The sequence below is a fragment of the Capsicum annuum genome, chromosome 4, assembly GCF_002878395.1.
Source record: "Capsicum annuum cultivar UCD-10X-F1 chromosome 4, UCD10Xv1.1, whole genome shotgun sequence".
Taxonomy (NCBI): domain Eukaryota; kingdom Viridiplantae; phylum Streptophyta; class Magnoliopsida; order Solanales; family Solanaceae; genus Capsicum; species Capsicum annuum.
The window spans coordinates 25,200,558-25,213,967 of record NC_061114.1 but is presented as its reverse complement, the minus strand read 5'-3'; the positions used below and the strand labels follow the sequence as shown (position 1 = coordinate 25,213,967).

At 38.1% G+C, this 13,410-nt stretch overlaps 1 protein-coding gene across 1 annotated transcript; it reads right to left on the bottom strand.

Annotated features, from left to right (window-relative positions):
* Window positions 1-938: 938 nt before the first annotated feature.
* LOC107855903 (craniofacial development protein 2-like) lies at window positions 939-1,747 on the bottom strand. Its single transcript, XM_047411546.1, has 3 exons — window positions 1,742-1,747; window positions 1,380-1,517; window positions 939-1,283 (listed from the first exon to the last, which is right to left on the bottom strand). The coding sequence occupies exons 1-3, from the start codon at window positions 1,745-1,747 to the stop codon at window positions 939-941; spliced, it is 489 nt and encodes a 162-aa protein (XP_047267502.1).
* Window positions 1,748-13,410: the final 11,663 nt, after the last annotated feature.

The following is a 13,410-nucleotide window of genomic DNA, read 5'->3' as shown; positions in this document are numbered from 1 at the left end:
TCAAATTGGATGAAACCAATTTCATTAGAAAGAGGACTCTCATATATTTCTGTTGATATATAGTATCTCACCCAGATCATTATCTACGAGGAGTTATGATCATTTGACTTTGACCCAAAAATTCACTTTTGATAGGTTGAAGTAGATCGACCATAACTTTTTGCTCCAATAGAAAAATTGAATGAAACTAATTTCATTGGAAAGAGGACTCACAGAGTTATCCGTTGATATATAGTAGATCATCCAGATCATTATGTACTAAGATTTATGATCGTTAAAGTTGGAGCAAAAATACGTCAGGCCTCAATACTTTTTTCTGCACGTTTTACTGTTCACTACTATTCACGGTTCGATCGGAATGTTCATAACTCGTCGCTCGGGTGTCCGTTTTGGATAATCCACATATCGTTGGAAAGATTATTCGATACTCTACGCAATGGTGGGTTATAATATAAGACATTTTGCACGAAAAATTTATAATTCATTCTAGAAGATAGAACCTAACACATTTACGCATAAAATTTCAACGAAAAATTTGTCGGGGTATTACACTTGTACACCTCTCTATTCACCCACTTCTCTTCTTCATCTTTACTCTCAATCAACTCAACATATGCCTCCTTCTTGATCTCCACTTTCTTTTTCACTTCTTCATTCCACCACCAGTCCCCCTTATAACGACCTGCCCAGCCCTTCGAAACACCCAACACACCTTTAGCAGTCTCTGTGATGCAGCTGGCCGCCCTATCCCACATACCATCCATGTCCCACCTGCACTCCTACGCTCCTATACCCTCCACCTTTTCCCCTATCTCCAGTGCACTTTCTAGCGTTAAGCTACCCCACTTAATTCTAGATCGACCCTCCCAGACCCATCTCTTCTTTCTTTTCTTGATAGACAAATCCATCACTAACAGTCTATGCTGGGTCGAGAGGTGCTAGCTTGGAATGACCTTACAGTCTTTACATAGTACCCTATCGCCCTTCCTAAGCAGTAGAAAGTCAATCTGAGTCTTGGCTTTCGCACTTCGAAAGGTAATTAGGTGATCCTCCTTCTTTGGGAAACTCGAGTTCACAACCACCAGCTCAAAGGCCCTCGCAAAATCCAACAGGTCCATTCCCTCGCCATTTCTAACACCGAAGCCAAAACTACTATGCACATCATCATAGCCTCCAGGTAGGACACCAATGTGCCCATTGAAGTCCCCTACTAGGACGATCTTCTCTGCGCTAGTCACGCTTCTCACCACCACGTCCAAATCTTCCCAAAATCTCGCTTTCACCTACTCTTCCAAGCCCATCTGTGGCACATAAAAACTACACACATGCAACATAAAACCCCCCAAGACCAACTTAATCTTTATCAGCCTATTACTGACCCTCTTAATCTCCACCACCTGACCTCTAAACTCCTCATCCACTAAGATATCGACTCCATTCCGATGCTTATCCCTCCTCAAGTACCAAAGCTTGTACCCACCCACATCCCTAGCCTTAGATCCTACCCACCTAGTCTCCTGAACATACGCAATATTCACCCTCTTCTTCTTAAGAATCTTCACCAACTCTACAGACTTACCCTGAAGGGTCCTAATATTCTACGACCTTATCCGTAACCTATCTTCTCTCATCTCTTGCCTCCCTCTACCACCCCTCCCCAACCCAGCCCTAACACTCAACCTATACCTTCTACCCACCCTTTCCCTCACCCTCATCCCCCTCAGATATGACTCTATTCCACCGTCATTACTCAACACCCAACACACCAAAAATAAAGCCCCAAGCCGACAACCCAACGGATAAAACAACCTTACAAAAATAGAAAAAAGGCACGCACACAGAACACTACCCATTCTAGCAGCCAAAAAACACACCACACAAATCACCAATAAGCACCGCAGCCAGTCCCTAATGTACTCACAGAAAGACAGAACTAAGCATAGACAAAGACAATAAATAAGCTACAAGAAATAGATAGGATACAAACAAGAAACTAGAAACAAGAGCAAAAACAAGGACAAACAAGATGGAAACAAGCAACAAAATAAACAAAATAAACAAAATAGTTCAAAAAAAACAAAACTGAAAAGAAGTGACTAAATATTAAAGTAAAGATGTCACCGGTACGCCTGTGTGCTGCTGGTTAAGACAATATTGATGTTTAGCTATCGGAGCGTCGCTGGAATTCCACTGGTGCATCTGGTTCTTGCCGGAATATGGTCGTCAGTGTCTTCATACCCACCTGCTTTGATCGGTGCTACCTTCTTCCACTTCGCCGCAGCCGAGAAGTCAAGCCGGCGAAAGCCCTAATCCCGCCTGTGATAGCAGTGACGGGGATAGAAAAGGAAAAAGGGGAGAGAAAAGGGGGATAGGGAGATATGGGAAGAGAAAACGAGGGGGGAGAGAGTTCCCTTACCTGTTTTTGGCGCGCTACACTGTCTCCGTTATCAGCCGGCCGGTGGTGTTCAGTAAACATTAGGGGTTAGTAGGGTCATGAATGTTGGAGAAGGTCGTGAACGTTGTAAATTCTGGTTGGAGAAATAGAAGTTAGAGATATAAGAGGGAAAAAATTAAAATAAAAAAAGAAAGAGAAAAAGGTTGGTACATGTTATTACTCTTATTATATTTGCATTTTATATTAAATAAAATTGGTGGTATATAATTGAAACATTGACTATAGATGATAATGAAAGTTGGATTATGGGCTCCCCCAATTAATTTGCTGAAAGTTATGTTATTTTTTGAAAAAATTTCATCTTAAAAATAAACATAGGGGTAAAATTAAGTTATTAGAAGTTAACAATTGTGTTGACTAAAAATTTAAAGTATTTTTATGTATTTTTCGCTGAAAAGTATATAAATAATTGGTCAAAATTGAACTAAAAAAAATTCAAATCTAATATTTTTTAAAATTATCTTTCACTTTGTCTCATAAAAATATATCTTAAATATACATCAGAGTGAAGTTGAGTTATTGTAAGTCAACATTTCTACTATATAGAAGAGGGAGTGGAGGAACGATCAAGGGTATATCCATCAATTCACGCTGATAATATCATTCTAGAAGGCAGAAGCACTTTACTATTCTCTTGTTCAAACGACAGACGTCATTTGCTTTTCCTTACAAACTTTTGGTTCTCTTCATCTTCTCTTGAAATTGCAGGTAAGTTTTATCTTTCTCTCGGTTCTTTTTAAATTACTCAACATATATATAAAATGGTATACTTTCGAAAGTGTGATAAGAATGAACAAAGAGATTATTGATGTACCTCTGTTTTCTGGTGGATTTTCTTCCTCTTATATAATATTTCTATGTTTCACATTTGATTTCATTATAGAATTTTATTTAAAGCTTGAGACTCCGAAAGTTTAATTTGTGGTATGCATCCAACGTATTTGATGATATATGCCCACTTTCAATTCTCTCTTGATGAAATTAAAATTTTTGTTTCATGATTTATGTGTAATTACCATAAGATGTCATCGCTCCTAATTTCGTAGTTCTCAATACTATGATGTAATATTCTATGGTGACACAAGAAGATGGAAATATTACATCTAGTCAATGCTTCTTTCAATCTTTTAGTGAACTTTTGTGTTTATGCGAAGAGGGTTAATCCTTTATTTTCGCAAACAAAGGTTACAGAACTGCCTATGATTTCTTCTTTTACAGAGAAACTCATGATTTTTCTATTGAAAATGCAGATAAATCTATGAAGTTATAGCTAGAAACTAACTATATTTTCTATGATATATATTATAGAGAGATTGTCGAAAATGAATTTTACTTGGATAAGCAACTGTGTTTGTTCTATGAAACTACTCTGTTGATATGAATAGTCTCATATTTCTTTTATGAATTATTTCTAAGTAATTGCAAGCTTTAATAGTTTATACATACATTTTTCTACTGTATTAGAAGTGTGAGTAAGAATTGGAGGATCGACATAGCTGCTATTTGTCATTTAAATTCTTTTCAAGGATATATTTGTCATAAGAAAGTTCTTCAAGTAATATTTTATAAACTTTCTTTCTGATTTCTTATTTTTCTTGGTATGTTTGTTGGCTTCTTGATTCTGTTTGTAAATTATTGTTGTTATTGTGCATGTAAGATACATTTGGTGTCTACATAGAAGTATGTATCACTGTTTTTTTCTTTCTCTAAACGATTTCCATAGCGAATGCTACAATTCGCATGCTAATAGTTGTGGGCTGGTTAATAATGAGCTTGTGTAACGCCCATAGAGTACACCCTGGGCATTACACGGTTCTTACGAACACAAGTGACCACAAGCTAACCTATGATACTGGTACCTGTTGTCACGACCTAAAAGCTATGGTCATGATGTCACTTGTCAGGACGTACCTTGACAAGTAAGCCTATCACCCAAACTGATACAAAATGAGAAAAAGACAGATATATCCCAAGGTAAGGCTTCTAGAATGAAGCCCAACCATATAAATAATCATAACAATGCAGAAAGAACTTATCCAAAATACCAATCATGCCCAAAACCAGGTGTCAATAGTGTAAGAACTACTAATACAATCCAAGAGTCAAATGCATCGAAAAAATAACCACAAAGGAATAATAATTGTCTTCAAATACTAATAAAGACATAACAACTATAGAAAGATAGAGGTGAACTTCGGACGTATGAATGTCCAACCGCTACCTTGGAAGCTCCACCAATCGCCCGAGTCAAACACTCGAGCTAAGACCTGCACCGAAAGGGCGCAGTAGGCATGAGTATGGTCCACTTGTACTCAGTAGGTATCATAGGCCGACCAAGCAAAGTAGTAAATAAAGCATACAAAATATACACTAAGGGCACGTCACCTGCAATCAGAAAATGTCACACAACGGTAGCCCACACCGCTTGCACTAACAGTTCTAATATATCTCACATATATTACAATAACACACCAAGATATTGAACACAAGTATACATTATGTCACATATAAATAGAACGAGAGAGAACATGTAGATACAAGATCATCAAATACAAGTAAAGAAAGGTAAGACAAATACATAGATGACAAGTCAATAAGGCAATACAACACAACATAAACACAATAAAGTAAGTGTAATTTATATGATGAGGATGATGATAATGATGATGCATGAGGTCGTCACACAACCTCCGGGATCATCGTACAATCCCCGTAAAAACCTACGGAGCTAAAGCTTACCGACGTAGGACCCATGGGGGTTCGTCAACCCATATACAATCCACATATCTCATATCTTCTTTTCGGCATATCCCTCGGAAAGAGTTTTATAAGGTGTTACAATTTTTTTTTAAAAAGGTATTGCCAGTGTTTCTCAGATGTTGCCACGGTGGTACCGATGTTTCATGAATGAGTATGATATGAAGATGTAATGCTCACAACCAATCACAATGAGTATTTCCCCAATGAATCACATGATATATTTCCACAACCAACCACAATGATACATTCCCACAACCACATGAGTCAATATCCACTTATTATTTTTGTTTCATCCATGAATTTCCACATGTCGCATATGTCAATAAAGTATGAATATAATCACAATAAACCAATAGTACCACATTAAACAACACAATATAATTATTCACATGTATTCAAGGCTATCAATATCACATAGGACCCCACACGGTCAAACATATCACATAATATCTCAATTTCAATAATTACATCACATATAGGCCCCTACACAGTCACAACACATAAATAACCACTTTTCATGATTATTTCTCACCCTTAACATGCATTTTATACCATCATTTACTACCCAACTCAATCTGAAGAGTTAAGTTATAACCTACCCCGAAAGTCGAAATCGGTCCGCTACACTTGAACCTGAGACCTTACTTTTCATGAATAATTTCGAACTCCACTAAAAACATCAAATATAAAATCTACGCATCAAGACAAAACCAACGACTCATATTGACTACTTTTAGTTTGGGGTTAAAACGACCCCCAAAATGGGTTTCCGAAAAAGAAGGGCAAATTGGAACTTTACTTCAAAAACATGTTCCCCATATTTTTAGGAACCTACAGATGAAAACTCAAGTTGAATCGAGTCAAAATGGGGTTCAAATTGAAGAAAAATCATTTTTGAGCTTTACCGGATAAAATTTTTAGAATCCGAGTTAAATCAAAAATCGGAGTTGTTTTGAAGGTTAAATTGATGAAACTAGTAATTATAATATAAAAATATTATTCAAGTGAAAAGGAGTGAAATTTGGGTTTAAAATCATCCGCTAAGATTTTTGAGGTTTTGAGAAATTAATCAAGAAATTACTAAAAAGTGACTGATTTTTTACCTTAAATCCATAATAAAATTAAGAAAAAGATGTTAATCTAGCTTCCTAAGCTCTCACAAACTTTACTTTTAAGCTTCCAAACTATTTAGGGTCTAACTCCCAAGAGGCAAGATGAAAAATGAGTAAAATAGGTCAAAAAAATTTTATTTATCAGTGCAGATTTTTCTGCACTGCTGTCTAAAAAAAGCTGTTTTTAAAAAAAAAAAAAACTCAATCCAGAATTCAACGGGTTGCTCGGGATTTGTTCGGAGTATGATTTATGCAAACGAAATATGCAACCACACTAAATTCGACGTTCCGAACGCGATGACGATATCAGATTTTCAAGAAAATATCGTTTTCATAAAATTGACCCCTGAAACCCGAAATCATAATTTTTTAAATCGAGGGTGGAAATGAGATTTAAAAGCCGTAAAATTACACCAAACATGCTAACACACTAAAATTGACATTCCAGATCTGCTGGCGAAGTCGGATTTTCATCTGAGGTCGTTTCGATCAAATGTGGGTCCCACATTATATTTTTAATTTTTTTAATTTTCCGACCAATAGGTTCAAATGAGCTCAGGTGCACCGAAATCCAAACCAAAGGTCTACCAAACCTAAAATTAATCTTTCAGAGCTGCTGACACAGTCCGTTTGGCCATCCGTTGCACGGATAAAAAGATATCCACATAAGTCCAAAATAAGGCTCTCAAAGCCATCAAAAACCACAATATTGCATAAATGACACCAAAATGCATCGAAAATTATGTCAATCACTCCCACACCCCAGAGATATCATAATGCAACTACAAGAAGGGGTAAAACAGTCAAATCACACAAAATCACAAATTTCACATATTTCATCAAATTTTTAGGTCGTTACATCATCCACCACTAAAAATCTAGTTCGGCCTCGAACTAAGGCAAAGAAATAACTGAATCAATGAAGAGCTTAGTATAAAAACTACGCATATCAGAATCGACCTCCCAAGTAGCTTCATCTACAGGTCGATGTCGCCACTGGATCTTAACTACAGGGATCACTCTAGAGCGCAACCGCTTAAAATCCCTAGACAAAATAGAAATCGGTTCCTCAACAAAGGATAACCACTCATTTAACTGAACCGACCCCCAATGAATGACATGAGACACATCAGGAATATAGCGACGAAGTATAGAAACATAAAAAACTGGATGAACAGCTGATAAATCAAGGGACAAAGGTAACTCATAATCCACATCACCAACAGTCCGAAGAATCTCAAATGGACCAATATACCTGGGGCTAAGCTTGCCCCTCTTCCCAAAACTCATCATACTCTTCATAGGTGAAACTCGAAGAAAAACACAATCACCAACACCAAATCTCAAGGCACGAACTCTACTATCAGTATAACACTTCTGTCTAGTCTAAGCCGCTCTAAGTCTATCCTGAATGACCCGAACTCTAGCCAAAGACTCACGAAGCAAGTTCGTATCAAGGTCTCACCTCTGAAACATCAAACCAACCTACTGGGAGCGACAACGCCTACTATATAACGTCTCAAAAGGATCCATATCAATACTGGAATAGTAGTTATTACTATATGCAAACTCTGCTAAAGCCAAATGTTGCTCCCACTGGCCACCGAAATCCATCACGCACGCGTAGAGCATATCCTCTAAAACCTGAGTAGACTGATCTGACTGGCCATCAGTCTGGGTGTGAAACGTTGTGCTAAGATCAACCCAAGTACCCAAATCATCCTGAAAAGACTTCCAAAAGTGATATGTGAACACAGAACCTCGATCTAAAATAATGTGCACCGACACTACATGAAGACGCATAATCTCACGAATGTAGATACGGGCCAATCTCTCGGAACTGAATGAGACCTAAATCAAAATAAAATGAGTTGACTTGGTCAATCGATCCACGATGACCCAAACACTGTCACAACTATGAGATGTACAAGGAAAACTAGTCACAAAGTCCATAGTGGTCCGTTCCCACTTCCACTTAGGAATGGGTAACCTATGAAGCAATCCACCAGGCCTCATATGCTCTTCCTTCACCTACTGACAACATAGGCAACGAGCCACAAAATCTGCTATATCTCTGATCATACCACCCCACCAGTAGTGTTGCCTTAAATCACGATACATCTTAGTCACACCTGGATGGATAAAATATCTGGAACAATGGGTCTCCTCTAAGATCAACCTAATCTGATCACTACTCTTGGCACATAAACTCAGCCCCCAATCCTCAAATTTCTATCTGATTTAAGTAAGGCTTCCTTAACCTTCCCACTCAACATCTTATCTCGAATCAATCTCAATCCAACATCGTCAAATTGATAAGCTCGAATCTACTCCATAAAAGAAGATCTAACCTCCACAAATGAGCAAAACACGCCCAGGTGTCGAAATATCAAGCCTAACCATCTGGTTAGATAAAAATTGAATCTCTAAGGCCAAAAGCCTCTCTTGGGTCAAAAGATGCGCCAAGCTACCCATACTAGTCGACTTCCGGCTCATGTTATCCGCAACCACATTAGCCTTGCCCTGATGGTAGAGAATAGTCAAGTTATAATCCTTAAGCAACTCAAGCCAACGGCGCTGCCTCATATGAAGATCTCGCTGTTAAAGAAGTACTGAAGGCTACGATGATCTGAGAATATCTCACAATGGACTCCATACAAGTAGTGCCTCTACAACTTCAAGGCAAATATAATTGCGCACATCTCCAAATCATGGGTAGGATAATTCCTCTCATGAGGTTCCAATCTTGACGAGATGAGTACAAAACTACCTTGCCTTCCTGTATCAACACAACACCTAACCTAACACCTAAAGCATCACAAAAGACAATAAATCCCACACCCTCCTTGGGTAAAGCCAATATAGGAGCTGAAGTCAACAAATCCTTGAGCTTTTGAAAGCTCGCCTCACAACATCATACCACTAGAAGGAATTTTTCTTTTGAGTCAACTTGGTCGAATGAGCTGCAATGGAAGAGAAACCCTCAACAAAACACCGATAATACCTGGCTAAGCCAACAAAACTTCGAATCTCGATGGGCGAAGTAGGTCTAGTCCAATCACGAACCACTGCAACCTTAGCTGGATCAACCATAATACCTTTCTTAGTCTCCACATTACCCAAGAAAAAAATAGACTCCAACCAAAACTTGCACTTAGAGAACTTAGCATACAACTTCTCATCCCTCAATCTCTAAAGCACAATCCACAAATGCTCCTCATGCTCAACCTCACTCTTGGAATAAACCAAGATATCATCTATAAGTACCATAACAAAGGAGTGAAGATATGGCCGAAACACCTGATTCATCAACTCCATGAATGAGGCAGGGGAATTGGTCAACCCAAAAGACATGACCAAGAACTCATAATAACCATATCGAGTCTGAAAAGCTATCTTCAAAATATACAAAGCTCTAATCCTCAATTGGTGATAACCGAGCCTTAAATCAATCTTTGAAAACACCACATCACCCTAAAGCTGATCAAACAAATCATCGACGCGAGGAAGAGGATACTTATTCTTAACCTTCAACTTATTCAACTGTCGATAATCAATACATATTCGCATAAACCCATCCTTTCTCTTCACAAATAAAACAGTCGCACCCCAAGGTGAAACACTAGGTCAAATAAATCCTTTATCCAATAAATTCTACAACTAATTCTTCAGTTCCTTCAACTTTGATGGGGCCATCCTATAAGAACGAATAGAAATGGGCATGGTGCCTGACTCAACATCAATAATAAAATTAATATCTCGATCCGAAGGCATACTAGGCAAGTCCGTAGGGAACACCTCCATAAATTCACGAACAACACAGACAGAATCCAAGGAAGGAAGCGAAACAACACTAGTGTCATGAATATAAGCCAAGTAAGATAAATATCCCTTCTCAACTAATTTACAAGCCTGAATATAAGATATATTCCTCTCAGGACCTGAATAAAGTATACCCTTCCAAGCTATCCTTGGCACACCCGGTGAAACTAATGTCACAGTCTTAGCAAAATAATCTAAGACAATATGATAAGGAGCCAAGCAATCCATACCCAAAATAATCATCAAAATCAACCATATCTAACACAAGCAAGTCTACTAAAGTCTCATGCCAGTAAAAGTCACAATACAATATCGGTACACTCAATCCACCACTAAAGAATCACCTATTAGTAGATACATGAATAGGAATGGCAAGAGGCTCATTAACAGAATCAAAATCCAAAGAAAAATACACAGATATATAGGAGAAAATCGATCTAGGATCAAATAATACAGATGCAGGTCTGAAATAAATAAAACGGTACCTGAGATCACAGTATTTGAAGCCTCCGCTTCAGATCTGACTAGTATAGCATAACACTACCCACGACTTTAAACTGGCTGAGTAGCCCTACAACCACCACCACGGGCTCTACCATTTCTATCTGTTGCACCTTTGGTAGAACCCGTACCTCTCACAGTTGAAATAAGAGTAGCTCTAAACATACGATGAGAACAGTCCTTGGCCACATGGCCAATCTCATCACGCACCTAGTAACCTCTACAACCAGTCTCAATAAGAAAAAGTACAGCTGAGCCCGAATGGCCACCCTGAACTGCTGAACTAGAAGATCCACCAGTTGAACTCAATAAAATCACCTGCACTGGCTTACCATGATATCTACGAGAACCTCTAAAATCTCTGCCTCGAGAGGTCAGACTCCTGAACTCACTAAAATGACGCACCCTCTTGGTGCCTCCCTGAGATGTACAAATAATACCCTATGTCGTCTTAGTGTGATCCACAATACTCTAAAGAGTAGCTCCAAGCATAACCATCTAAGATATAGCCAACTGAAGGGAGACAACCAAACCCTTCACAAACTTTCAGATCTTCTCAAACTCGGTGGAAATGCTATCATAGAAATATCTGGACAGGGCATGGAAGCATGCCTTATACTCAAAAACTGCATGGAGTCCTGTTCTAAATGATCAAACTCATCCCACATACGATTTCTCAAATTAAAAGGCATAAATTTCTCCGGAAAGGCATTAAAAAACTGATCCTATGACAACTCAGGAGCATCAACAAGCCTACAACCGACAAATGATATCTACTAATTTTCACAGCATCTCTCAACTGATATGTAGTATAAGCCACACCATCCGCGCAGAAAGGGTGAAACACAACTCAAAGCATAAGATATTAAAGAATTTGCACTATAAGGAATAAAATGAGGAAGGTTACCTAAAGACATCCTATAGCCTCTGGAAGATAGATACAGACGTCTACGTACCAATCTAAGAGACTCTATTAGACATCTCGTTATTACACCGTTGAGACCAACAAAACCTGGCTGCTCTAATACCAATTTTTCATGACCCAAAAATTAGGGTCATGATGGCACTTGCCGCGGCGTACCTTGACAAGTACATTATCACCCAAACTGATACGAAATGAGAAAAAGACAGAAATATCCCAAGGTGAGGCTTCTAGAACGAAGCCCAACCATATAAATAATCATAACAATGCAGAAAGAACTTATCCAAATTACCAATCATGCCCAAAATCAATTGTCAATAGTGTAAGAACTACTAATACAATTCAAGAGTCAAATACATCTGAAATATAACCATAAAGGAATAATAATTGTCTTCAAATACTAATAAATACATAACAATTATAGAAAGATAGAGGTGAACTTCGGACGCATGAATGTTCCACCGCTACCTTGGAAGCTCCAACAATCGCCCGAGTCAATCAAGCTGAGGCGCACTCGAGCTAAGACCTGCATCGGAAGGGCACAGTAGGCATGAGTATGGTCCACTTGTACTCAGTAGGTATCATAGGCCGACAAAGAAAAATAGTAAATAAAACATACAAAATATACACTAAGGACACGTCACCTGCAATCAGAAAATATCCCACAACGGTAGCCCACACCGCTTGCACTAACAGTTCTAATATATCTCACATATATTACAACAACACACCAAGATATTGAACACAAGTATACATTATGTCACATATAAATAGAATAAGAGAGAACATGTAGATACAAGATCATCAAATACAAGTAAGGAAAGCTAAGACAAATACGTAGATGACAAGTCAATAAGGGAATGCAACACAACATAAACACAATAAAGTAAATGCAATACATATGATGACGATGATGATGATGATGGTGCACGAGGTCGTCGCACAACCTCCGGGATCATCGTACAATCCCCGTATACACTTACGAAGCTAAAGCTTCCCGACATAGGACCCATGCGGGGACCGTCAAACCTTATACAATCCATATATCTCATATCTCTTTTTTGGCATATTCCTCGGAAAGGGTTTTATAAGGTGTTACAATATTTTTTTAAAAAGGTATTGCCAGTGTTTCTCAGATGTTGCCACAGTGGTACCACTCCTGAATGAGTATGATATGAAGATGTAATGCTCACAACCAATCACAATGAGTATTTCTACAACCAACCACAATGATATATTCCCACAACCACATGAGCCAATATCTACTTATTATTTTCGTTTCATCCATGAATTTTCACATGTCTCATATTCCAATAAAGTATGAATATAATCACAATACACCAATAGTACCACAATAAATAACACAATACAATTATCCACATGTATTCAAGGCTATCAATATCATATAGGATCCCACACGGTCAAACATATCACATAATATCTCAATTTCAATAATTACATCACATACAGGCCCCCACACGGGCACAACCCATATATAGACACTTTTTCATGATTAGCTCTCACCCTGAACATGCATTTTGTACCATCATTTACTACCCATCCCAGTCTGAAGAGTTAAGCCATAACCTACCTCGAAAGCCGAAACCAGTCTGCTACACTTGAACTCGGGACCTTCTTTTCATGAACAATCCTGAACTCCACTAAAAACATTAAATATTAAATCTACGCATCAATACAAAACCAACGACACTCATATTGACTAATTTTGGTTCGGGGTCAAAATAGACCCCCAAAATGGGTTTTCGAAAAAAAAGGACAAAATTGGAACTTTCTTGAAAAAAATATTCCCCATATTTTTAGAAACCTACAGCTGAAAA

Excerpts from the sequence above, each read along its gene's own strand:
- LOC107855903 (XM_047411546.1), bottom strand. Across the intron at positions 1,284-1,379 it reads AGGTGGTGGAGATTAAGAGG|GTGAAAGCGAGATTTTGGGA; the intron begins GTCAGTAATAGG and ends TTGGAAGAGTAG.